This window comes from Eublepharis macularius, chromosome 16, assembly GCF_028583425.1.
Source record: "Eublepharis macularius isolate TG4126 chromosome 16, MPM_Emac_v1.0, whole genome shotgun sequence".
In the NCBI taxonomy this organism is placed as follows: domain Eukaryota; kingdom Metazoa; phylum Chordata; class Lepidosauria; order Squamata; family Eublepharidae; genus Eublepharis; species Eublepharis macularius.
This window is the reverse complement of record NC_072805.1, coordinates 31,467,222-31,490,722: the sequence shown is the minus strand read 5'-3', so window position 1 is coordinate 31,490,722 and position 23,501 is coordinate 31,467,222. Positions and strand designations below refer to the sequence as shown.

Genomic DNA, 23,501 nt, shown 5'->3' with positions numbered 1-23,501 from the left:
ACCTGTGCCAAGTGAGGAAATCCAAGTCCTTATTCAAGCCTAGGGGAGTGAGGGTGTTGACTTTCTTGACAAATCCTAATTTGGTACTTTTGCATTGGACTCTCCCTCTGGACTTCTTTTATGAGAGAACAGTAGCCTTTAGTTCAGCAACAATATGTCCTCAAAAAGTGATACATTCCACTGGTAACTTCTGAATGTTATCATTTTTAATGCAGAGGGTCTCAGGTTCAATCTCTGTCATCTCCTGTAATCTGGTAGCGAGTGATATGAAAGAACCTGTACCTGAGGCTGCCAGCCAATTATCTTAATGGATCAACAGCAGTGTCCTAAGCAGAATTATGCCCTTCTAAATCCATTGAAGTCAATGGGTTTAGAAGTGTGAAAGTCTGCTTAGGATTGCCCCACAATTGTCTGACTCAGTAGAAGGTTGCTTTATGTATTTAGGTTTGGGTTTTGGATATAGCCTCTTCTTACCAAGTAGCAAACCATACTGAATAAAATGTGGGGCTTGCTTCTGAATCAGTGTCTAGTCAGTCAGTGCCTTTATTGGCATAAGCCAGTGTCTAAAAGGACACAATCAACATGGCTAATTGGATTGCTTGTTTCATAAGGGAGCAACCTGCACCCTCCTGCACTGAACACAGTGGGGATTACTTCCCAGTAAAAGTGCACAGGATCCATCTTTAAATTGAAATGGAGTAAAATGCTGGGGAAACTGGTATTTTGCTGCAGCGAGGACTACTTTGGCTCCCATAGCAATCTGCTTCACCTGCCGCCACCACTCCCCCCCACCCACCTCCAGCATCACACATGGTTGGATACTATGCTACTGTAGCAATCATTTGCAACCAGATTGGCTTGTCTACACAGGAAAATCCAGTCCCAAATGACTGCAGTGACGTGTTTATATTGCAAAGTCATCGGACTATATAGCAATCATTTGCAACTAGACTTTGTTTTCCTGTACAGACAAGCCAACCTGGCTGCCAATGGGCCGCGTTCCCAACAGGCAGTAGTGTCGCTTTGGTGGAAAAAGCTACCCTTTTCTCTTTTGGATAGAATGCCTCAGGATGGGCCATCCCTTGTAGCATCTCTAGAGTTGCCAACGTATTATCTGTTGCTTTAATCCTGTATACTCCCTGTGCTTCGTATTGTCTAATATCAGTCCTAGAATTGCTTATGTTCCGTTTCAGCATTTCTCCAACTCTGTATTGGATCCTTGCTAATGCTGTCTTTATAAACTTGTATTTATTTACCCTATGGCAATGTTTATGGAAATGTCCTTGATACTGATAGTACTAACCTCACACTATGTAATCCACCTTGAGTCTAAGTGAGAAAGGCAGACTATGTATGAGAGTAAATAAATAAATAAATAAAACTTCCAGCCAGGTGGGGACTGGAGAGCTCCCATAATTACAGCTGATCTCCAGACCACAGTTATTAATTCCCCTGGAGAAAATGGCAGGTGTGGAGGATGATGTTATAGAAGCCTATCACCCATGAGCTCCCTCCCCTCCCTCAACTGTGCCCCCAAATCTTCAGGAATTTCCTTATTTGGCAAGCCTAATTGCATCTCTTTCACTTAAGCAATCCTCCAGGCAGCTCTGTGTAGCTCCCAAGCGTGCCCCACAGAAAGACCCAAGTCCAGCCCCTCTTCTGGGGCTTGGGTATCCCCATTAAGCCGCCCACCCCTCTTCCCGCAACCCGTGCGTAAAAGACCCGTCGCCTGGCAAACTCCTCGCTTGCCTCTAGAGGCCGCTGAGGCTTCGTTCTAGACAGCAGGCCGCGAGCGTTGCCATGGAGACCGGATGTCAACAGTCGCGGCCTCCTAGTCAGCGGGCTGCCATGGACAGGGCCACCTCGTCTCTTTTCCGGTGAGGAGCGAGGGAGGGAGAAGGGCTTTCTGAATATGTCCGCCTGAAGCTGCAGCCCCTAGCCCAAGCCCGTTTCCTCGGGACTAAGCCCCACTGCGCCTATGGTTGCCAGCTCCAAGTTGGGAAATTCCTGGAGATCTGCTGGGTGAAACCTGGAGAAAGTGGGGTTTAGGGAGGGAAGGATCTTGGCATGGCATAATTCCATAGGGTCCCCCACCCCACCCCCAAGTAGCCATTTTCTCCAGGTGAACTGATCTCTGTGGCCAGGAGACCAGTTGCAATTCCGGGAGATCTCCAGCTACTATCTGGAGGCTGGCAACCCTAATTGCGCCCTATGAGGCTTACTCCCAGATAGGGCCACCCGCTCTGGGAAATTCTTAGAGATTTGGGAAATTCTTAGAGATTTGGGGGTAGAGCCTAGAGACGGAAAAGACTGGGGAAGGATGTTATGATGCCATAAAATCCACCCTCCAAATCAGCCATTTTCTCCAGGGGAGCCGATCTCTGTCGTCTGGAGATCAGTAGTAATTCTGGGAGATCTCAGGGTTGTACCTGGAGGTTGGCAACCCTAGGCCTACTCCATTGATCCTGGTATTGTGGATCGATGGAAAATGCTCTTGTGATGACCACGAGCTTACGTGGCTTTCAAAAGGAATTCGACAAATTCATGGATGAGGATAGGTTTATTAGGCAAGATGGCTTAATGGAACTTCCAGATTCAGAAGCAGTATACCTCTAAATATACAGCAGTTGCTGGGGGGAGGAGCAGAATTTTGCTCCTGCTTTTGGGAATATCTAGTCGGGTATTGCGGAAAACAATGTGCTGGGCTAGATGCAGGGCCCTCGTTTTCTGATTCTTGCTGGGTAGTAGTGTCTTTTGCAGCAAAAACATCCTAGAAGACTAGCTAATTTATTGTAGTGTAAATTGTTGTGGACTTGATTCCACTTTGTCCAAAGTACTCAAGCCCACGCAAATTTATGCTACAATAAGATGGTTGGTCTTTACGTTGCTGCAGGACTCATGGCTTGCTTGCGTTCATTTTGCACATGCTTTGACGTATTTTATTCTTGATTATTTCTTCAGTTTCCACGAGCATCATAACTGAAAATAGGCTCCAGCAGAAAGCCAAAGAAATTTCAGGGAGACCTGGTAGGACATAATTCCAGGCAAATGTGTTTAGAATCTGGCTTTAAATTGAAAACAAAGGCTGAGATCTTATACATGTCTATTTGGAATTAATTCTCATAGTAGGATTTACTTCTGAGTAAACTGCAATGGAGTTTGTAGATCAAAGGGTGCAAGAAAAAAACCCAGTAAATGTTTGGACTGAAATTCGGTTGGCGTAGCTTTCCCTGATGCTTGCATTGAAGGGAGATTAAGATTTTATTTTACTATTTTTTCCTGTTATTATCTAATAGTCTCTGCTACATTTAAGTTTGTTTTAAAAGCAAGTTTCTAGGGCTCATGTTACAATGACAAAAAGTGCAAAAGGATCCCCAAAGAAGGAACTAGTCTAAAAAAGCTGAGTATTGTGATTTTCACCTCTTTTGTTTTACTGAACAAGGCTTTTCAAGTATTGACATGTTTTCACACTTGGGGTAGCAATTTCAGGGGGGGAAATGCAATGCAGTGGACTTGATTCCTCTTTGGGGATAAGGAGTTAAGTGCAGGGGATAAGTGCAATGCAATGAACAATTAGTGTGTGGCTGACTGGCGGTGTTTCTAAAAAATTATTTATTTATTGACCACTTTTCTCACCGAGACCCAAGGCAGATTACACAGAGCAAGTGAAATAAAATATAATCAACAGCTAGGACATTAATTGAGCAAAATGCAATAGTGAACAACAGGACATTCAGTGAGCAGATACAATAGGGTATGGTCGCAGAAAATTTGTAAACAAGCATAAAGCAGAGCACAGCGATGCAATTTTTATGAAACAAAGCATAACCAATTAACATAGCATGTTGAACATCATGGAAACTTCCTAGTAGGTGCATAACTACATCAGCAGACAGTACCCAGTAGCATAGTGTATACTTCCTGACCTTGCCAGGGCATCTCTATTTCTATAATCTGGGCACACAAGCAAGCCACAGAGAAAGCATGTGTACGGGCAGCTGTTGATTTTGCCCAACTGCAGGGTGGTGTCTGCAGAAGGCCCTGTTCAGATGATCGAAGCTGCCACGGTGGGATGTAGGGGGAGAGGTGGTTGCACAGATATGAGGGGCCAAGGCCATGAAGGGCTTTGAATGTGATAGCCCTGACTTTGAATTGAGCCCAGTAACTGAAGGACAGCCAATGGAGTGACTGCTAAATGCCAGTAATATGCATGCTCTGTCTAGCTCCTGAGAGTAAAGGAGCGGCAACATTCTGCACCTTCTCCGCTTCCCTTTTATTGTCTACTATTGTTTAGAAACTCATCCTCCCTGTTTAAACTGGCAGGCAGGAAAGGCTCAGAGATGCCTTTTGGTCATCATATAATTTTTTTCCTTCTTATTATTACAGGCCATCCAGTCATGATATTGGAAAAAGGTATTAAAATTAAAAATCTAGAAAAGCAATGAAAATTAATTGTTGGAATTACAAGAAACAAGATAGGTACCCTGGCGGCACTCATCCACTGCAGTTGAATGGATGTGTTTATTTACTGGCCCATTTGGAAAGCCAGTGTAGTGTACTAGTTAGAGGGTTATCCTAGAACTAGCAAGGCTTGGGTTCAAATCCCTGCTTAGTAGGGTTGGCATGGAGGCACACAGGTTTGAATCCCCACTCTGCTGTGAAAGCTGGCTGGGTGACTTTGAGCCAGCCCTTCTTTCTCAAACTAATCTACCTCACAGGGGTTTTGTTGTGAGGATAAAATAGAGGAGGAAAGAATGATATCGTAAGAAACTTTGGGTTCCAATTGTAGGAAAGGCAAAGTATAAATAAATGCATTTTAAAAGATTGTTGTTGAAATGATAGAAGAGGAGAAGGTAGGGACAGCCAAGGATATTGTCGGGGAACAGGTATCCAGGATAGGTGCATTTGGAGTTGTGCAAAATAAAGAACTCCACCCCCCCCCCCGCCCCGGCCACTCATCTTTCTGCTCAAATGCCATTAGCAAAACTCACATTTTGCTACATTTTCCTGTGAAGTCAAAAGGAAGCAAAACCAAAAGATGGTTTGGGATTCCCTAGCTCGGGGCAGCCAACCTTTTTGTTGTTGTTGTTTTAACTTTATAGTTAATATACCACATTAACTGTAAACTTAAAACAACAACAACAACAAAAGGTTAGCCAACCCTGACTTAAAGAATCCCAAGCTATCCTTCAGTTTAGCTTCCTTTAGCAAATGAGAGTAATGAGAATTACATCTGTGGCACCTTATTTATTTCTTTTCTGCACCAGATTGTGCCACAAGGTGCTGAGCCCCACCAATATCCCAGTGTACCCTACATCAGCTAGGGTTCAGATGAACGCTGCCCAGATGATTGCCAACTTTTCCAGTTCATCTCATTAAAAAAAAATCTATGTATTTAAAACCTTTTAAAAATGGCAAACAAAGACACAAGTGTTTACTTATTTCTTTATTTTCAAATAAACAACCCTAATTCTGGTGTGAGTTGCACCAAGTGTCTGCCAGAACTTGGTGTGAGTCCACTCTGATTCCGAACTTGGCCAGCCCAGCATTACTGCTTGCTTCATACTTTCCTCCTTAGTTAGAGCCTTATCAAGGCCGATTCCAGACGACTAACCTTAAATCGCTCCATGCCGCCCTCTTCCGGATCGCGACGGGGAAAATGCGAAATATCGCGTTTCCTCGCGCGAGTTTTGCAAGTCTATTTAAATAAGCTTAAGCTTCCTGATACAGCATGAAGGAAGAAAAGAAAGGACTCTCTCATAAGAAGAGACTGACTCCAAAAAATTCCTGCTCATCTCAATGACCAGCTAATCCCATACTAATACACACACATGTGAGTGTCCAAATAAATCCATGGCAAACTTTCTTTAATGAGAGCTACTTCTGAGTAATGGAAAATATCCAATGCTATCCCCACCTACTATGAGCTAAGCCACACAGATAAAAATTCTATGAAATAAAAGGTCCCCCCTCCCAAAAAAAATCTAGAGCAGGTCTTTTCAGGAATCTTGTAAGATTATGCCTGAGCCACAGCTGGCAAGCTTCTGATAGCTGGTGAGATAACTTTTGGAGGCCCCCTGCACTAGGCCATCCAATATATAAACTTTTCAACAAATCCCCCAGAGCTGAATTGGGACATAGGATTTTTCTTGCTATTTTTCTGAACTTTGCATCCAGGCTCTATCAAGCTAACTACAACATATATTGTAGCTAGCTTCCTGACATTCTAATTTATAATACCCAGTAAGTAAGTAAGTAAGTAAGTAATTTATTATTACAGCACTTGGCCAGTACGTTAACCATAAAATTTAAGTGCACATTTTACAACCATTTGAAACATGAAGCATATAAGTATATACAATTTAAAAACATAATTTCCTAATATCTATCAAAATTTGTAAAAACCAGGAAGTCAGCATAGTTCTAAGCAAGCAACTGAAATGGAGGCCTAGGCTCTAATGGGCTTTAACGACCAGAGCACAAAATTTCGCTATCTGGTGTAATACAGTAAAATCGGAGATTTATAATACCCCTCCCACTCTCTGCCTGGATTATAAGGACTCCTTCCTTTTTCCACTCCTTGTATATAACAAAAGGAGCTCTCTCGAAAGTTCATAACCTAGAAATCTAGTTGGTCTTTAAAGTGCAACTGGGCCCCAAAAAAGTGTTAATGGACCTGAATCTCACTCTTTTCTTAGCAGTATCCTAACATGTCTATTGAGAATTTCTTTGCTGACTGTAGTGCACTGTGTGTTTTCAAGCACAGGGATACAACTAAAGAGCCTCCTTCCAGTATCTGGACCCTTTATGTAAACTGCCATTCCTTTGAAACAAAAGAAAGAGATGGGGTGGGTGGTGAGCTAAATGTAGCTCCCTGGGCATCAAGAAACTTCCCAGCAGTAAGTAATTTCTTCTTTCTCTCTCTTGGCCAGGGTATCGTTCTTTGAATCTGCAGAGAATTTAAGTTACAAAGAAAGCATTATTAATCAGAAGAGATTTCAGAACAAGGCAGCAACTTTGGTGAGTGGGATGTTTCAAGGCAGAGGCACAGCCCGTTAGCAGAGCTGATGCCATCTGATCGGGGCAGCTTGTCAGTCATTGCAGGTCACATGTCTGGAAAGCCACGGAAGCTGCAAGTCTAGGCAGTAGAGATGCTCTGTGCCAAATCTGGGGCTCTGTGCGGCCTAATGGAACGGCATCATTGGTAACTAGGGGTTTGTGGACCTTTCCCCAGGGTGGCTAGGGATTGAGTTCACACAGTTCACACATGTTGGGTTCACACATGTTGGTCTCCTTATAGCTTTTGGGCAAAGAAGGCTATACATTTAAAATAGAGAAATGGTGCTGACTTACGTCAGATTTCTGGAAATTAGGGCACCTGGTGAGTTGGACTGCTGGGCAGAGACAGACACCTTGATCTATAATCCACAGAATCCAGACTAGTATGGTTGAAAAGCAGGCATGAGCTAAGCCCACATACCCAGATGCCCACAACAGTGTTGATAGTTCTAAATAACTCAAGCAACTGAGTCAAACTATGCGGGGCAACAAAACAAATGATCTGTTGCATTTATTTTCTTCCTATATTCTAACTCATAGGGACAGCATTTTGAACATAAAGTGCTGAGCATTAAAAAATGGGAGAAGGACATTCCATAGTGAGAGGGAAAAAGACATTTAGAAGGAATTTTGTTTTTAAAAAACAGTTGCAATACATTCAAGAAGAAGATCAGAGGTACTGTTTAAATGGCATGAAGAAGAACCCCTTAAAAGCATATTTGCAGTACAATCCTAAGAACACTTTCAGAGGAGGAAGCACCATTGGGTTGGCCTTGCTTAGGTTTGCTGTCTGTGTTGGCAGCTGCATTTCGCTCAGTTTTTTTCAGTAGCGTGAATGAATACTTACCCACTGCTGTCAGGACATGTTGTCTGTCACTTTCCTTTTGATCCCATCAGGAACGCTCTAGCAGTAATCTGTCCTCCTGGCCTGCATACACACCAAGCCACACCGTCCTGTTCCAACGGAAACCTTGCGCTCGCCCTGAATGGAAAAGGTACATATAAACTTCACTTGCATATGATAGTTGCTCCTTCTGGACTGGGTGGGGTGGAGAGGGAAGCTTTGAGCTTTTTCACACAGAGAAAACATTTTGATTTGACTGCCCTGGGCCCTTTTCACACTGCTTACCTGCTCCCGGAACATTGCGAAATATCGCGCAAAACCCGTGAAAGATGGCGTCTTCTCGCGAGAGTTTTGTGCGATGTCTCGCGAGAAGATGCTATCTTCCGTGGGTTTTGCGAGATATTTTGCAATGTTCCAGGAGCAGGTAAGCAGTGTGAAAAGGGCCCTGGTTTTTGATTCAGGCTTGGCTCAGTGGCTAACCAGTACCAAAATACCAGTTAAAACAAAATACATAGAGTTGGATCTACACAGCTTTATGTCTTCCCAAAACCTGATCCATTATGTCAAATTGGCTGTATTATTCCTGTCCCATATTTTTACCAAGTACTGGGTATGACTGAACTTGTTTCTAATAAAATTTCTAAAATTTTTGCTGGTTTCAATCAATAATATTGTTCTTAATTTTATCTAAGATAATAAAAGGATTACTTCTCAATCTAAAGAAATCATAATAAGTAAAAGCTTGCTAAGCTATCTAAGAATTAGCTGCTAAAAATGTGCTCTAACTGGACACATCCACCAAACACGTTTATCATCTCCCCTTTAACAATCATACCTCCAAGGGTATTATGGTTGGGAACTGGAGATTTAGGGATACTGCCCGGAAAGGTTGCTGAGGAGAGATCTGATGCCATAGAGTCCATCCTCAAAAGATGTAATTTCCTTCAGGAGATGCTAGTCTCTGCAGTCTGGAGATTAAACTGTAATAGAGAAGAACTCTGCGCCTACCCAGGAAGTTGGCAACCCTGAAAGATATATTGAAGTTATATTTGGGACTGTAGATATTTTGAAAGAGAAATCTTATGCAATAATAAACGATGGCCTCTATGTATTTAAAATTTCGTATTCCATATTTTCAGTTAAAAACTCCCAAGGTGGATCCCCAAGATAATTAAAAATGCATGCCAATAAAAATAAATCACATCATAAAAAGTTAAACAGCAGCAGACAGTGCCATTCCCAAAGAAAAGCTGCAGTAGATCAAACCGTAAAAACAGAGTGGAAAAGTTAGAACAGGCCAAAGAATAAAGAGGGAAGGACATCTAAATGTGAAGTGTGTTTTCTGAGTTGAAGGGTAGAATTTAATTTTCCCCTCTTTCTACAGCAGAAGGAGATGTGACCTAGGCCTTCCCTCTTCAAAGCCACGCTACCTTGAAATGTTGGAATCCCACCTCCGGATAGAGCTGCAATCTCTGGATCTTACGAGAGGGAGAGTTCAGGAACTTAGACTACAGGTCCAAGGACTAAGCAACTCTTACAGGGACACTGAGGAGTGAGGACTAAAGGGAACCTCCATATTTTGATGTGTTAAACCTCTAAAAACCAGTGCTAAGAAGTAGCATCAGAGGGAGGCCTTGGCCTCTATGTCCTGTTGGTTAGTCTCCCCCCCCCCACCCCCGGCAACTGGTTTAGGTGTTGCATAAAACAGGATACTGGACTAGTAAGACTACTGGTCAGATGCAGCAGGAGTCTTCTTCTGTTGTTATGATTGTAAACCTGTAGAGATGTAAAGTGGGACATTGTTGTTTATTTAAATAATTTCATTGATAGCAATAATTAGAACAATTAGAACACAAAGCCCTTAGTAGTCTGGCCCGTAAGTTTTTGGGCTACCTGTTAGAGCCAGAGAAAATTTGTCAAGGCCTGTTTTTCAGCCATGACCGTCCACCCAGTAACTTGTAATAAAAACAATAACACCACGAACAATGAACAAAACAAGACCCCAACAAAAAAAATCTATCAGCAAAGTAGAATATGGCATATCCTGCCTCTCTTCTCTAATTTCTGCTGTTGTAGAAGTTAATAGTAGTTTGGAAAGGAGTCCCTTTTGACCACACAAAAGTCTATGCTGAAGACCATGCGGTCTACATAAACAAAATCCATGCTGCAGTAAATAGGAGAACTGGATGAGATTGAGAGAAAAAGCTGGCTGGATCCCAGCCAGTGTCTTCACATATTGTACATGCAGTCTTGTAGTAGGAGCAGGAAAAGTCACATCCATTTTGGAAATGCAGTGGAAGTACATCAGGCCTGGATGTTTAAAAAGTGCCAACATACCAACAGGCTTGGTAGCAGTATTGGATTCTTTCTTTCTTTTAGCCTTATAGAGAAGTATTTGAGTTCTTCATGGAAGAATTTAGAACCTACAAGCCCTTGTTGGCGTCCATCAAGAAAGAATATGAAACAACTATAGGTAAGAACCTTGATGCTGTCATACCACTTGTAACGTTAGTTCTGAATGAGTTAAATACCCTGTTCTCTCATTGATCCTTCCACATTCCTTCACAGCCCTGGAAGATTCTAATCCCAGATCATTCACTTCTTGCCTGTTTTAATCAAAAGGGAAAATTTGAACCCAGATCTCAGTGATAATGTAATATAGCTATTACACCATACTGGCTTTCTTTTACAGTCCATTGCTCCAAACAAACCTTCCACTGAACCTAAGGAAACTTGCTTCTGAGTAAACATGGTTAGGATCTCACTTAATCTTCTTAGAGAACGGGCAGTTGTGTGGGCACAAGAGTTCTAAGGCAGGGTTTCCCCGAGCAAAAATAACCAGAAAGGAAGAAAACCTTGTGGCCTAACATCTTCCTTGTAAGCTGAAAGGGGTATTTTTACTCCAACTCTGGAAGAGAACGTCTCTGGGGATTTGCATTTGACCCTCCCTCTAGCACATCTGAAGGAGAAAATCTACTCTTTGGAGTCGGTGAATGCCTTGTTGGTCACGGCCTCTGACCAATGCACTCAGAAGATCCTGGCCTACCAGGAGCAAGAGAAAGTTGAAATAGTGCGACTGAAGGAGGAGAGAATCCACCTGCTAAAGCTCATCGACCAAATGAAGGAAGATACATGCTCTCTGGAGATCCAGGTGAGATCCCCTCCCCTCCCCATCTGTCCACACCATAAAGCAGTTAGAGCCAGCATCTGCTTTGTAGGCAGGTCCCAGGTTCAACCCTCAGCATCTCCAATTAAAAGCATCAGGCAGTAGATTATGGGAAAGACCGTAGCATGAGACCTTCGAGAGCTGCTGCCAGGCAGATTAAGCAATGCAGACCTTGATAAGCAGCGGTCTGACTCAGTATAAGGCAGCTTCCGGTAGTGATCTTGCCCTTCAGCTAATGCAATTGCCACCTCTCGTCAAGCCCAGGCCCTTCGCTTCCCTTCAAAGCCTTCCTTGTAACTCTCTAGATGTCAATGCGGTATTCCCCTGTCTGGTTGGAGAGGGGCCCTGACTAAGTGGCAGAGCATCTGCTTGGTGTCCCAGGTTCAATTTCCAGCATCTCCAGTTAAAAGGATCAGGAAAAGGTCATGTGAAAGATCCGTAACCTGACCCTGGAGAGCTGCTACCAGTCTGAGTAGGCGACACTGACCTTGGTAGACCAGTGGGTCTGATTCAGTAGAAGGCAGCTTCACATATGGTCATGTTTTGTACTGGGAACAGGAGAGAGAGGCAGTTGTAGCCAGGCCGAAGCTTTCCATCAGACGTTTGGGACTGCTAAACCTAAGCCGCTACCACTCCTTGCTTGTTGTCAACTTACCTAGGCTCATCAAGGGGTGGCAGTGCAGTATTTGCTTCTGCTGCTGAGCTTGCAAAGAAAGTTTGTCAGGGCCTACAAATCAGGGCCTCTCCTTTCTTGCTTTGCAAAGGTGAATAAACTACGGAAGACGGTTGCGGAGGAGAACCTCCGTTACCTGAACGAGCGTGATGCCCGCAAACTGTTGCTGCTGGATCTCAACGAAATGTACCGACTGAGGGAGGAAATGAAGTTCACCAAAGTCCAAGGTAGTTAATGTGATTGTCCAACCAAAAAGAGCTTCAGGATAAAGCAGAATGAAGGCTATGTGGTCATTTTTGTACTTTGCGGGGTTGCTGGATGCTGCTCTTTCTTGGCATAATTTTAGGTATTTTGTTACACTGCTTTTTTAAAAAAAATGTTTTTATCAGCTGCCTCAAGAGCATATCCCTGAAAGACAGGCTACAAACCTTTGAACTAATCATTTCCTTTTACAGATGAGAAGGGAGAAGATCCAATAACATTAACGCTCGCTTTAAAGACAGCACGGCGAGACCTTACCAAAGCCCAAATAGAGCTGAACACCATGAAAGCCAACTATGGGGACGTGGTGCCCAGAAGAGACTTTGAATCTCAAGAACAAAAATATAACGAGTTGATAGAACAGGTACCTCAGCGTTGGTGCTTACCAGATGTTGGACTCTGTGTTTGTGTGGTGAAGCCACACACAGGGCCATCAGTCGCCCTGCTAGGTATCGGTGTTGCCTTTCAGATGACAGTTCTTCAGGCAGACTTTAAAGATCTCCAAGAAGAATACAACACAATGCTGGAGGTTCACAGGCAGATAGCAGAGGAGCGAGACCAGTTCTATAATGAACTTATCAACGTCCAACGCAATTCCACTCCTCGTCCAGAGTGGGATAAATGTGCAGGTATCTCTCACGCTTGCTGGTCTGTGTCTCTGTTTCGTCGAAGGAAGGGTGTTGCAACGCATATCCAAGGATCCTTGCATTCAGAACCTGTGAACTAAACTCAACTTCTGTACTCAAAATATACTGTATAGAGCATGTCTGTAGATGCTGCACTGGTTTATTTTGCATCACTTAATAGTTGAGTATTAGCAGGATTTGAGACAATGTGTTAGATTCCAGCAAGCATTCCCACAGGCGCAAGAACTTCTGCTCCCAGAGTGCAATTTTCCTGCCTCCGCAAGCAGAAGTCTGTGCACCCATGGAAATGCTAATTGGGATCTAAGCCTTTGAGGCAAGGAACGAGCACGAGAGAGATGGATGAAAAAAGGGATATAAAGCAAAATGAGGAAGGAAGGACAGGGAGTTGCATGAAACACAAAGGTACACCCTTTGAACTCCAGCATATCCTGAAACCTCAAGTTTGCACACCAAAAGAAAAGTTCATTTAAGATCCACTGAATCAAGTGTACTAGGGCCTTTCCCTGTACCGTAAAGTCCTATCGAAATCAGTGGAATCCTGACATTCTTTTTTGGTTTCAGCATCTGCTGATCATCACTAGAACATGCTCTGTCAACACTGGATTGGTTTACTCCCACCCCTATTGATTTACCAACTAAATTTTTTTTTGCATAATCAGGGAGTCTCCCAAGTAGACAGAGGCCTTCAGCCTGCCTGTGGATGGCCCTGCTGTGTGACTTTTCTAATTGAACTGGCAAGGGAGGGGGGAGAACCAGCATCTTGCTACAGCTCCACCTTGTGTGATAGCTTCCATCTTCTGGATATTGTTGCAGAGGTGATTGCTGGTGGCTCTGAGCGCTGGAATGCTCTGTCCGAAGGCAAGACTAGTGACCAGCTGGTGGATGTGCTTCTGGAAGACCTTGGCGCAATGATGCTGAGAGAGAGGGAGACCTTCGTACCACTGGTATGGCTGAGGCAGTTGTGGCTTCCAGTGAGATTTTCCCCTTAAGACAGGAACAGATCTCCCACTAATTTTTGTTCAGGCTTAATGGGGCTTGGGGTATCTATCAGCTCAGACCTGGGTTTAGTCCCCACCCTATCATACCTACCAGTACACATGGATACCCTGCACATGGAGGAAGTAGCACCCATGGGGGAGGAGGCAGGCTTAAGTGGTAAAGTGATAAACGCCTTTCCCTCTGTGCCACAACCCCATACAGATCTCCCTGCTGCAGCTGTTACTGAGCCTGGAGGGGGCGGGGAACAGGAGCAGTTAACGAATGTCCAAATGTCACATTTTAGCATGGTCCTTACTGTTTCTCATTCTGCATTGCTGCTAGAAAGACAGATAAAGTAGCTTAGTTTTTTAGGGTATGTTTCTTCAAAGTGCCAGACCTCCCAACCAATGCTGTGAAAATCTCTTATCCATAGAATGACGAGTAAAAGGGAATCCATTCTTGCCTCCCAGATCCATGGGTTTCAGAACTTCCTGTTTTCAGGGAATGCTTGCCACAAGTGACTCGTCTTCCAAACAGTGTGGATAAAAATCAATGATTTTTTAAAATTGGATTTTTAAAATTTAAATTCGATTTTGATAAAATGCTTTTTTTGGGGGGGGAATCTATTGAAAGATAGTTTTCCGTTTAAGATACATTATAGCCCAAAGGTTTTCATCATGATATAAGGATTACTTATGTAGCATAAGACTGTATATTCATACAATGTTTTTAAAAAGTTATACATTAACTCCATTCATTCATTCATTAGGGACCCAATGTCATGCTCTCCCAGAGACTTCTGTAAGAATATTCTGGGTATTTTTTCTATTTTGACCATCACAGATGCTTGGTTTTGCAGTGCTGAAAACTGTGAATTTGTGTCTGTGGAGATAACATGTCTCGTCTCAACAGCAAACATGTTTTTAAATAAACATATAGAGCTGAGAAAGCAACCTGCTTCCAAGGCCTACCTGTTAATTGCAGAGAATTCATGGATATGGCATTCAGGGGAATGTTTATGAGCTCCCTCTGCTCACACCTGGCATTGGCTGAGCTTCCTGTTCATTTCCCATGACCTGAATGTGTGCTGTAGAATGTGGGCCACACTAGACCACGTAACACCTGCTGGTTGCTAGGACTGTAATGAAGAATGAAGTCCTAGGTAGGCTTTGAGCTGGCCTGACTAGGCACAAGAATGGATATGCAGAATCTCTCAACCAGGGCTTTTTTTCTGGGAAAAGAGGTGGTGGAACTCTCTAGGGAGAAACACACGGAAGAAAAGTTGCTGCTTTCAAATGCCCCACTGCTTTTTTCAGCTGAGGGGGAGGGGGGGTCCGTCCTCCCTCTCCCCTCAGCTGAAAAAGCTGCCAGTTTTGAAAGCAGCAACACTTTTCTTTCCTGACAAAAGTGTTGCTACTTTCAAATGCCCCTCTGTTTTTTTCAGCTGAGGGGAGAAGGAGGTCCCTCCTCCCTCTCCCCTCAGCTGAAAAAGTTGCTGGCATTTTAAAACAGCTTTTTTCAGTTGATGGGAGGGGAATCCCCCTCCTGTCAGTGAAAAAAGCTGCTGGCTTTGAAAGCAGCAACACTTTTCTTGTGAGGGGAGAAAAGTGCTGCTGCTTTCAAATGCCCAGCTGCTTTTTTTTCAGCTGATGGAAGATCTCCCATCAGCTGAAAAGCGGCTGGGCTTTGAAAGCAACACTTTTCTTGCCACTTGCAAGCAGCAAGAAAAGTGTTGCTCTTTGCCCAAAATTAAAGAGCTGGATGCCTTGGGCTGCACACAGGAGGAAACAGGATCAGGGGGTGAGGTCACTGGACATGTGATTACTTTCAGGAGGTGCCAGAACGCTGTTCCATAGCATTTTGGCCCCAAAAAGCCCTGTTCTCAACACAGATTAGTTATGCCTTTAATGATTAAGAGTTACTGTGCTTCTGATTAAAATCCATCATGGCATTATGAAGATTCAAGTAAAAAGCAAAACAGTAAGTGGACTGTGTAAGGCTGAAGTCAGTCCACCATGAAATAGGGCATGCTGTTGTGGCATTGTATGGCAAGGGAAATTGTAATGGCAAGCAAGCCATCTTTCAAGGATGCTTGTTCCTTCAGATTTATGCTCCGTTTATTGGTCTTCGTTCTGCTCTGTATATTGTCTGTTTTGTGATGTTTAAGTTATCTTAACTACATTGTGAATCCAAAAGATGGGATAAGAAAGAAAGAAAAAGCAAGTCTTATTGAGGTTTGCTCGATTTTACCCAGGATTTGATAATGCTTTCTGTTCCCTAGGGAAAAAGTGACAAAATCCCTATATTCCTGAGGTACGACGGTCAGGTTCGAAACAAGAAGTTGAGCAAGAAGGAGGTTGTGTCCCTCCTAAGGGAAATCTGGAGAGAAAAGATTGTACTAGACCAACAGGTCTCTGTTCTGCAGCCTGTCTATTATGGTTAAGTGGCTGAGGGTGGGAATAATGAAAGGATAACAAGGACTCTGTGTCAGGGGTAATTTCTGCACAGAAGCAGAATCTTCTATGGCTATAAACTAGGTAGTCCATTGTGAAGAAGCACATAAATCAATCTCTCTCTTTCTCTCTCCCACACACACTCTCTCCCACACACACACCCCTCTCCTGCGGTTCTGACTGCAAGACTAAGGAAGCTGAGCCTTGAAGCTGTACCTGTAGAGGAGGATGGAGGATCTAGTGGTTCCTACTAGGATGTAGAGGGCCAGGCAAGAGAGTCTGGAGATGGAGTAAATGGCCGATGCCCTCAAGTTTGACAGAAGAGACCCCACACCCTTTAATTCTGGTTCCTCACTAGTTCTTCCATACAACTTGATAACTAAGCTCAAACCTTGAAACTTCGGGTCAAACCCTGACAACTGGCAATCCAATGCCTGGGCATCTGCTTACTGAACTTCAAAAGAGTTTATTAGCAGTTAATTGTTCCCTGACTTCTGCAATTACTTGTGGGGGGTGGGGAGCTAGAGGGGAGAACAGCTTGTGATTCAAAGTCCAGCTCCAAAGTGTGATCCCAGTGGCTGAGACCTCTTCCTGTAACTGCTGCCTTTTTTGCAGAAAGGAAAGCGATCCAACCTGCCGGAGTTCTTCCTCAACTACTTCCAGAGGAGGTACGGTGACACGCTTGCTTTTGACTGGACGTATACTACCTACGAAGCCATGAAGCTCTATCGGTCCAACGATGCCATGTCCTTATTTTTTAACATACTGACTGGAAACGTGAGCTGTTTACCTCCTACTTGTCTAGATGTACTAAAGAAGGATGGGGAATAGGGGTTGTTTCTCAACATAACAGAGTGGTTTTTGTGAGAATGAAATAGAGAAGGGAGAGCCACGAATATTCCCTTCCATTTCTTGCAGCTATGGTAAATAGCTTTCCTTCTCCTTGCCTGGCTGGTGGGTTAGATCAGATATTCTCAAAATGAATAACAAAAAAGGTTACAATTCGGCCCTCAACATGTTTATTTGTAAGTCCAATTAATCCTTGCCTCCTTGACAGTGGGCTTACAAGTACAGCCGTGCAGCCCAAACCAGGCACATTGGCATGAATCTAAGTCCCACTGAGGTGTGCAGAACCACAGGGATGCACACTGTTGTTATTCTGCCACAATATCTGGGGTATGACCAAAGCATTATTTAAGCCAAACCAGACGGCCCCAGGTCAGGCTATTGATCTAAGTCTAGGCATGGCATGAATGGTCTTACTCGAGACCATTCATGTCTTGACCTGGATAGCCCAGGTGAGCCTGATCTTGTCTGATCTCAGAAGCTAAGCAGGGTCAGGTTTGCTTAGTAATTGGATGGGAGAGCCAACGAAGACCCAGGTTGCAGAGGCAGGCAATGGCAAACCACCTCTGTCAGTTTCTTGCCATGATAACCCCACCAGAGGTTGCTATAAGTCAGCTATGACTTGAGGGCACTCTCCACCACCACCAGACCATTCATACATGAGAAGAGGCTATGACTCCATTTTCCATTTCAGTACAATAGCAAGAACTTGAACAACCACATTTGAGGAAGATCAAGATAGGTAGCCGTGTTAGTCTGTCTGTAGCAACAGAAAAGAGCAAGAGTCCAGCAGCACCTAAAAGACTAACAAAATTTGTGGTAGGGTATGAGCTGAAGTATCTGAAGAAGTGAACTTTGACTCATGAAAGCTCATAACTTACCACAAACTTTGTTAGTCTTATAGGTGCCTCTGGACTCTTGTTCTTTTCTACTACATTTGAGGAAGCCAGCCCAGAAAGTCTCTCCCAGTCAAAGTATCAAGTTTTACCGGTTTGGGTCTAAGTGCATAGTGGACAAATATTTGGGATTAATGTGCAAATAGAAGGAGGGGTACATGCAGCAGTGATTGATCCTCTTAACGATTTCTGCTACCCAAGGTATTCATTTGCATATCGAGTCTAGCTGCTGCTGATCCTGGCTAACTGCCTCGAACACTAGAATACTGCCATTAAACTGAACGTCCTGTAAGCCAAAATCTGGAAGGGGTGGAACTGGAAAGTTTCAAGAGCCACATTTGGGTGGGCACCTCCAATTCCACACTCAGCCCTGGGCAAGATGCTTTAATTTAATTCTGCTTTTGTGATCACAGCTTGATGAAGGGGTATACCACAGCCAACTCCAGCAACTCAACACTCTGTTAAAGGAACTGACTGATGCGGACACGGCAAATACAGGCCAGTTGACCAGCGAACAATTCATGTAAGAGTTTGGGTTGGGGAAGAATAATTTGTGAGCACTAGGGGTGTGTGATTAGTCTTGGGAATACCCAATATATAGCCCCCCCAAAATTCTTCAGAATTATTCAGGTATATCCAGGATATTCAGACATAGCTGGATAAACTGGTATTCACATTACTGAAATATCTGGATATGTTCAGGAATATCTGGTAATTGCATTTTAAAAGTTGCAACAGCTTGTTTCCCCTCCTTTGCAGGCTTCCCAGGCAACAGGAGAAGGGGGGAAGGCAGCATTACTGTGTGTTTATCTGTGTCAGTGTTGCTTGCTTGCCATATGCCATTGCCAGGTCTGGCTGCTGCTTTGGTATTACTGGCTTGTTAGTTTGGATACTGGGATCCTCTGATTTGACATTAGTTCTGTTGGGCTTGCATTGGTCCCAGGTTCTGCCTCATATCTTTGAGTGACACTGGTTCTGTTTGGCTTGTAACAGTCTCTTACTTCCGTTTGATTCTGCTAGAATTCTCTGGTCAAAATTGGTTCTATTTGCATTGGGAAGCTTTTGGTCATTGGTTGCTGTTTATTTTATTTATCGTATTTGTATTCCACCCTCCCCGCAAGCAGGCTCAGGGTGGATAACAGCATTAAGAACATTTAAAACATTCCATATAAAACATTTAAAAGCATCATGCAAAAATATAAAAAATAGCAGCACTCTTTTTCCTGATGGTGGCAAAACAGTTAATAACAAATAATGCAACAGTACAATTGAACGTAGCAGCAGCTTAAGAACAGTGGTGGGCAGCTCTCATAGGGAGGGGGGTAGATGTTGTATCCTCCAGCCAGCGGAGGCCCAGCCTCAGCCATAAGCCTGGCGGAACAACTCTGTCTTACAGGCCCGGTGGAAAGATAGTTGTTTGTTGGCTAAAGCTTCCAGTGTCTTGGAGGAAGACTTCATTTTCCCCCGCATAGGAAACAATGGAAGTGGCTTGGAGCAGCTTGTTCAGGATCCTGAAGAATTGGACCCTTTGGCCCAATTCACTTAACAACAACATTCAATTTATCTACTACCCTTCAGGACAACTTAACACCCACTCAGAGCAGTTTACAAAGTATGTCATTATTATCCCAACAATCACCCTGTAAGGTAGGTGGGGCTGAGAGAACTCAGAGAGCTGTGGCTGACCCAAGGTCACTCAGCTGGCTTCAAGCAGAGGAGGGATCAAACTTGGGAGGGGGCTTGAGTGGATAGGCAGGACTAGGTTCCCTGCAAGTTTAGCATAATTTGCTTGAAAAATGGTCCCTCCAGCCCCACACAGGGAATAATGATTAAACATTCCAAATATATTCAGAATTCTGAATACTTTCCCAGTATTTTTGGAGCCAAATTTATGGTATACTTGGATCTGAATAATACAGGTGGGTTTTTTGTTGTTGTTGCACACCTCCAGTGAGCACCTGTGAAGGCAAAGAAGTGAGTGCTGCACTAGACACCCCCCAGTTAATTTTAACAAGGCACATGTGGCCAAAGACAGGATATAAATGTAGTGCAGATACGGTAACTCACCCCTGGTCATTCTCGGATGGGCAGAGGTGGCAGCAGCAAGAGAGGCTGCTGACTGAGAGCCTCATGAAGCATCAGTTAGCATCAATGGGCAACAAGATGCTAAACTTCGGGACCTTCCAACTTTCTTACAAGGTCATATTTAACAGCAGCCCTTTGCTGAATGTATTAGATGCCCCAGTCTCTTTCAGCCACACGTATGCCAAACATGACAAACAGTTCCATTACCCTGGACCTGTACGATAGTACAAGGCACGTTGCTTGCAAGACCTACCCGAAGGCTGAAGCGTTTTCTCTCCTCTGTTACAGCTTTGCTGTAAAGGCAGCTTTTCCCTTAAAGTCTGAAGAACAGATCCAGGAGTTAGTAGAGGCAGCAGGATACAGGCCAGAAACTCCAGAGGAGTTCATTCTCTACAGGCTCTTATTCTTGGAGGTAGGTATCGATCCTTATGCAGGCACGTTTGTTGCCTGAGCAGAGCTGCAGTTCGTTCTTCATCAGAGCTGCCCCGGGGAGAGGTTAGTGCCTGCAGGTGATCTTGCAGAAATAACATTACCAACAGTTCCAGGTGAGTAGATGCGTTGGTCTGTCATAGTAGAACAAGATTCGGGTTCAGTAGCACCTTAAGGATCAACTAGATTTTCAAGTTATGAGCTTTCTTGAGTCAGAGCTCCCTTCGTATCTTCTCATATTTGACAAAGGGGGGTTCTGACTCGTGAACGCTCATACCCTGGAAATCTAGTTGGTCCTTAAGGCACTACTGGACCCGAATCTTGCTCAACATTACCGGCACAATCAACAATCATGGCTCTTCAGAACAGAAGATAGGTCACTGGTCCAAGAAATTTACAATCTAAACTCAGCACGAGGAGACTCAGCAAACACAGTGAAAACCAGGCCTTTATTTCAACTGCAAGGGAACAAAAAGAACCATTATGTTCATCGTCATGTCTTCTCTGCAGTCCCACATGGAACTGCACGTGTGCAGGCTAGCGCATGTGCAGTTTCCATGTGTGCCTGCTCAGAAGAACACTTGACGAACAAGTTACAGCTCGGCGCAACCCTGCTATATACAGCGCTTCCCAAATAAAGACCAAATGCAAAATAGTATATTCAAAATACTAGAGGTATGTTAATTATTTGTATCAATACAAAAATACAACAATTAGTCCAGTATCAAAAGATAACTTGAATACATAAATCACAGTCTGCACAGTATCATAGGCAAACAGTCCCAATCGAGACTCAAGGGATAATTAATGAAGACCTATGATTATGAGTAGAATAAATCAGTCTGCGTAGTGTCGCAAGTGAGATGGGGCTTCTGGTTGCTGCCCACATTTTGGCATTTCAGTCCCAGTAAAGGAAACTGGCAGAGCATCTTCAAAGAATTACAAACTTTCTAATGTCACAAATCATTTCTAATGCAGCATGAAAGTGACAAGTATCAGCATAAAAGACACTCACCAAACATACAATCAAGAATAAGTATTTCTTCCAAACTAAACAATGAAGTTTTCTATGTTGACATGTGCTCAAAATCTCAAATGTTGGTGAGGAAATGAATGTTACTTACAAAATTTATCTCAGGCAAAAAGCCCATGGAATGCAGCTGCACAACTCTTCTACACTATTCCTTAAAGAAACCGTAATCAACACCAATTTAAAAGGGAGGATGTTAAACATACGAGATGTTACATGACATCTAAATCTTCAAAGGTGGCAGATTTTACAAGGAGCCAACCATTAGAATAAGTATTATGAATAAATATTGTAAACCTACAGACATCACAGGAGAGTTACAAATTACACTGAAACAAAAGCAATTGTGATGTTAGATATGAATTACAGGAAACAAGACAATTCTGTTGTTTGATTTAACCCATGGGGAAGGGTGTAAATTTTTAACTTAAAAATTCAGAATGCTTCTCTTTGGAGAAGCTTCTTCTGTATATCACCCCTAGTATAAGAACCGAGTTCATATTTCTCAAGCTCCAAGAACTTAAAATTTTCAGGATCATGGTTAACTTCCAGAAAATACTGCACCGGGGGCACTGTTATGATTTTGTTTCTTATATGGGATCGATGTTCCACCACCCATGTCCTCACTGCACATAATGTAGACCCTACATATAGCAGCTGACATTTGCACATCAATAAATATACAATATATTTGGTTGCATAGTTGGTAAATGATTTCAAATGTAAACTCAAAGTCTGGGGAACCAATCAAGGGCTGTCCCACTCATGACCCACCACCATACACTTGGCCTTGTAATGCTAAACAGACGTCGTCACAACAGACTTTATGCTCTTGTAGGATGAGGAGGGGAGGCCAGAACCCCTGGTTTTGAAGATAAAAGATCAGTATCTCAATGAGAGACAGGCCTATCTGCGAGACCTGCGTGCTGAACTGGGAAACATGTGAGTATTTGAACTAAATAGAACCCTGAAATCTTTCATCCTGGTATTAGTCATTTGCTCCCCACGCCCACCCGACAGTTAGCCAAAGCAGCAATACATTTCATCTGCTTCTCCGTAAAACACGAAGTGTTTTTTTTCTTACCTTCATCTGTTCGCAGTTGCATATGGAGGTGAGGATGAGGTAGTTCTGGATAAATGATCTGGAAAAACCAGAAGGAACAAATCCAAGAAAGGCAGGGCACTTCCGAGTATGAGAGCAGTCTAACAGAAGACTTCCTTACACATCAGCATCTACCACTAACTGGTTTGTCTTTTTTACACACAGGGAAGTGAGGCCAGATGACCTGAGGGCAGCTTTCTATATAGCTGATCCTGGTTTGATTGAACAAATCGTGGAGTCATACCTCGTCCAAGTTTTCCAAACTTCCAGAGAGCAACTGGATTCTGCTTTCTCACTGCCTGTAGATATGGTGATGCAGAGGCTTGCGACCTTAGACCTCAGACGGCAAGGATACCTTTCAGAAGCAAGGAGTGTGCTGCCCACGGCAGAAGAAACAGAGTCTATCAACTGACCTGTGTCCTCCTTTACTTCCCTCCCTCTGCTTACCTGAACAGTAAATTTTATGGGACATTGATCTAAAATACTGCCTTGAAAAGCCCCTCGGATGATAATTTGCCCCAAAGCTGTAACATTTCTTTGTTGGTGCTGCAGGCCGTAGCAATAATCCCAGATCATCAACCCCTCCTAGTAGAACATCAGATGACTCTACAAAACCAGGGTCTACTATAAGGTTCTCCATCATCTATGTGTTTGGTTTTTTTTGTAACCATGAGCATCTCATTCAGACCATATTGTTTCCCCAAAGCAACACATTAATCTAACCAACCTCAGGTTATACGAGTTATATTTTAGGAGAGGTTGAGTTTCATTCTGACACAGGCTAGAAGTTCATACTGGCACACATACAACCCACTACAACTATGGACTTCCTAAGAGATCACATTAAGAAACCCTTACCAAGAACCAGTCACTTAAATTAGATGTTGAAAGAAACTTTTGCAACAGACAGATTTAGAAGACTCATTCGCGTCCCCTGTTGGGAAGTCCGCAAATGTAAATAAAACTGTTCCATTTCTTTCTGACAGCAAACAAGAGTATTCATGCTGAACTTAGCCTTGGTCTGGTAAAAAA

General features: G+C 43.4%; 1 protein-coding gene across 2 annotated transcripts; it reads left to right on the top strand.

Annotated features, from left to right (window-relative positions):
* Positions 1–1,826: 1,826 nt before the first annotated feature.
* TSNAXIP1 (translin associated factor X interacting protein 1) lies at positions 1,827–23,449 on the top strand. 2 transcript variants are annotated; one of them, XM_055000287.1, is made up of 16 exons: positions 1,827–1,877; positions 6,933–7,020; positions 7,957–8,054; positions 9,288–9,417; positions 10,283–10,376; positions 10,858–11,054; positions 11,834–11,969; positions 12,198–12,367; positions 12,473–12,632; positions 13,464–13,594; positions 15,910–16,038; positions 16,697–16,858; positions 18,237–18,346; positions 20,197–20,320; positions 22,206–22,309; positions 22,635–23,449. In XM_055000287.1, the coding sequence occupies exons 1-16, from the start codon at positions 1,849–1,851 to the stop codon at positions 22,879–22,881; spliced, it is 2,109 nt and encodes a 702-aa protein (XP_054856262.1). In that variant the 5' UTR covers positions 1,827–1,848; the 3' UTR covers positions 22,882–23,449. The 2 variants fall into 2 exon arrangements, with proteins under 2 accessions (XP_054856262.1, XP_054856263.1); XM_055000288.1 differs by lacking the exons at positions 1,827–1,877; positions 6,933–7,020; positions 9,288–9,417 and having other exon boundaries at positions 7,997–8,054.
* The last annotated feature ends 52 nt before the right edge of the window (positions 23,450–23,501 follow it).

Bases quoted from the DNA above. Each gene is read 5' to 3' on its own strand.
- TSNAXIP1 (XM_055000287.1), top strand. From the start codon at position 1,849: ATGGACAGGGCCACCTCGTCTCTTTTCCG. The intron at 11,055-11,833 runs GTGAGATCCCCT...TGCTTTGCAAAG, and splicing joins CATGCTCTCTGGAGATCCAG to GTGAATAAACTACGGAAGAC. The intron at 16,039-16,696 runs GTCTCTGTTCTG...CCTTTTTTGCAG, and splicing joins AGATTGTACTAGACCAACAG to AAAGGAAAGCGATCCAACCT.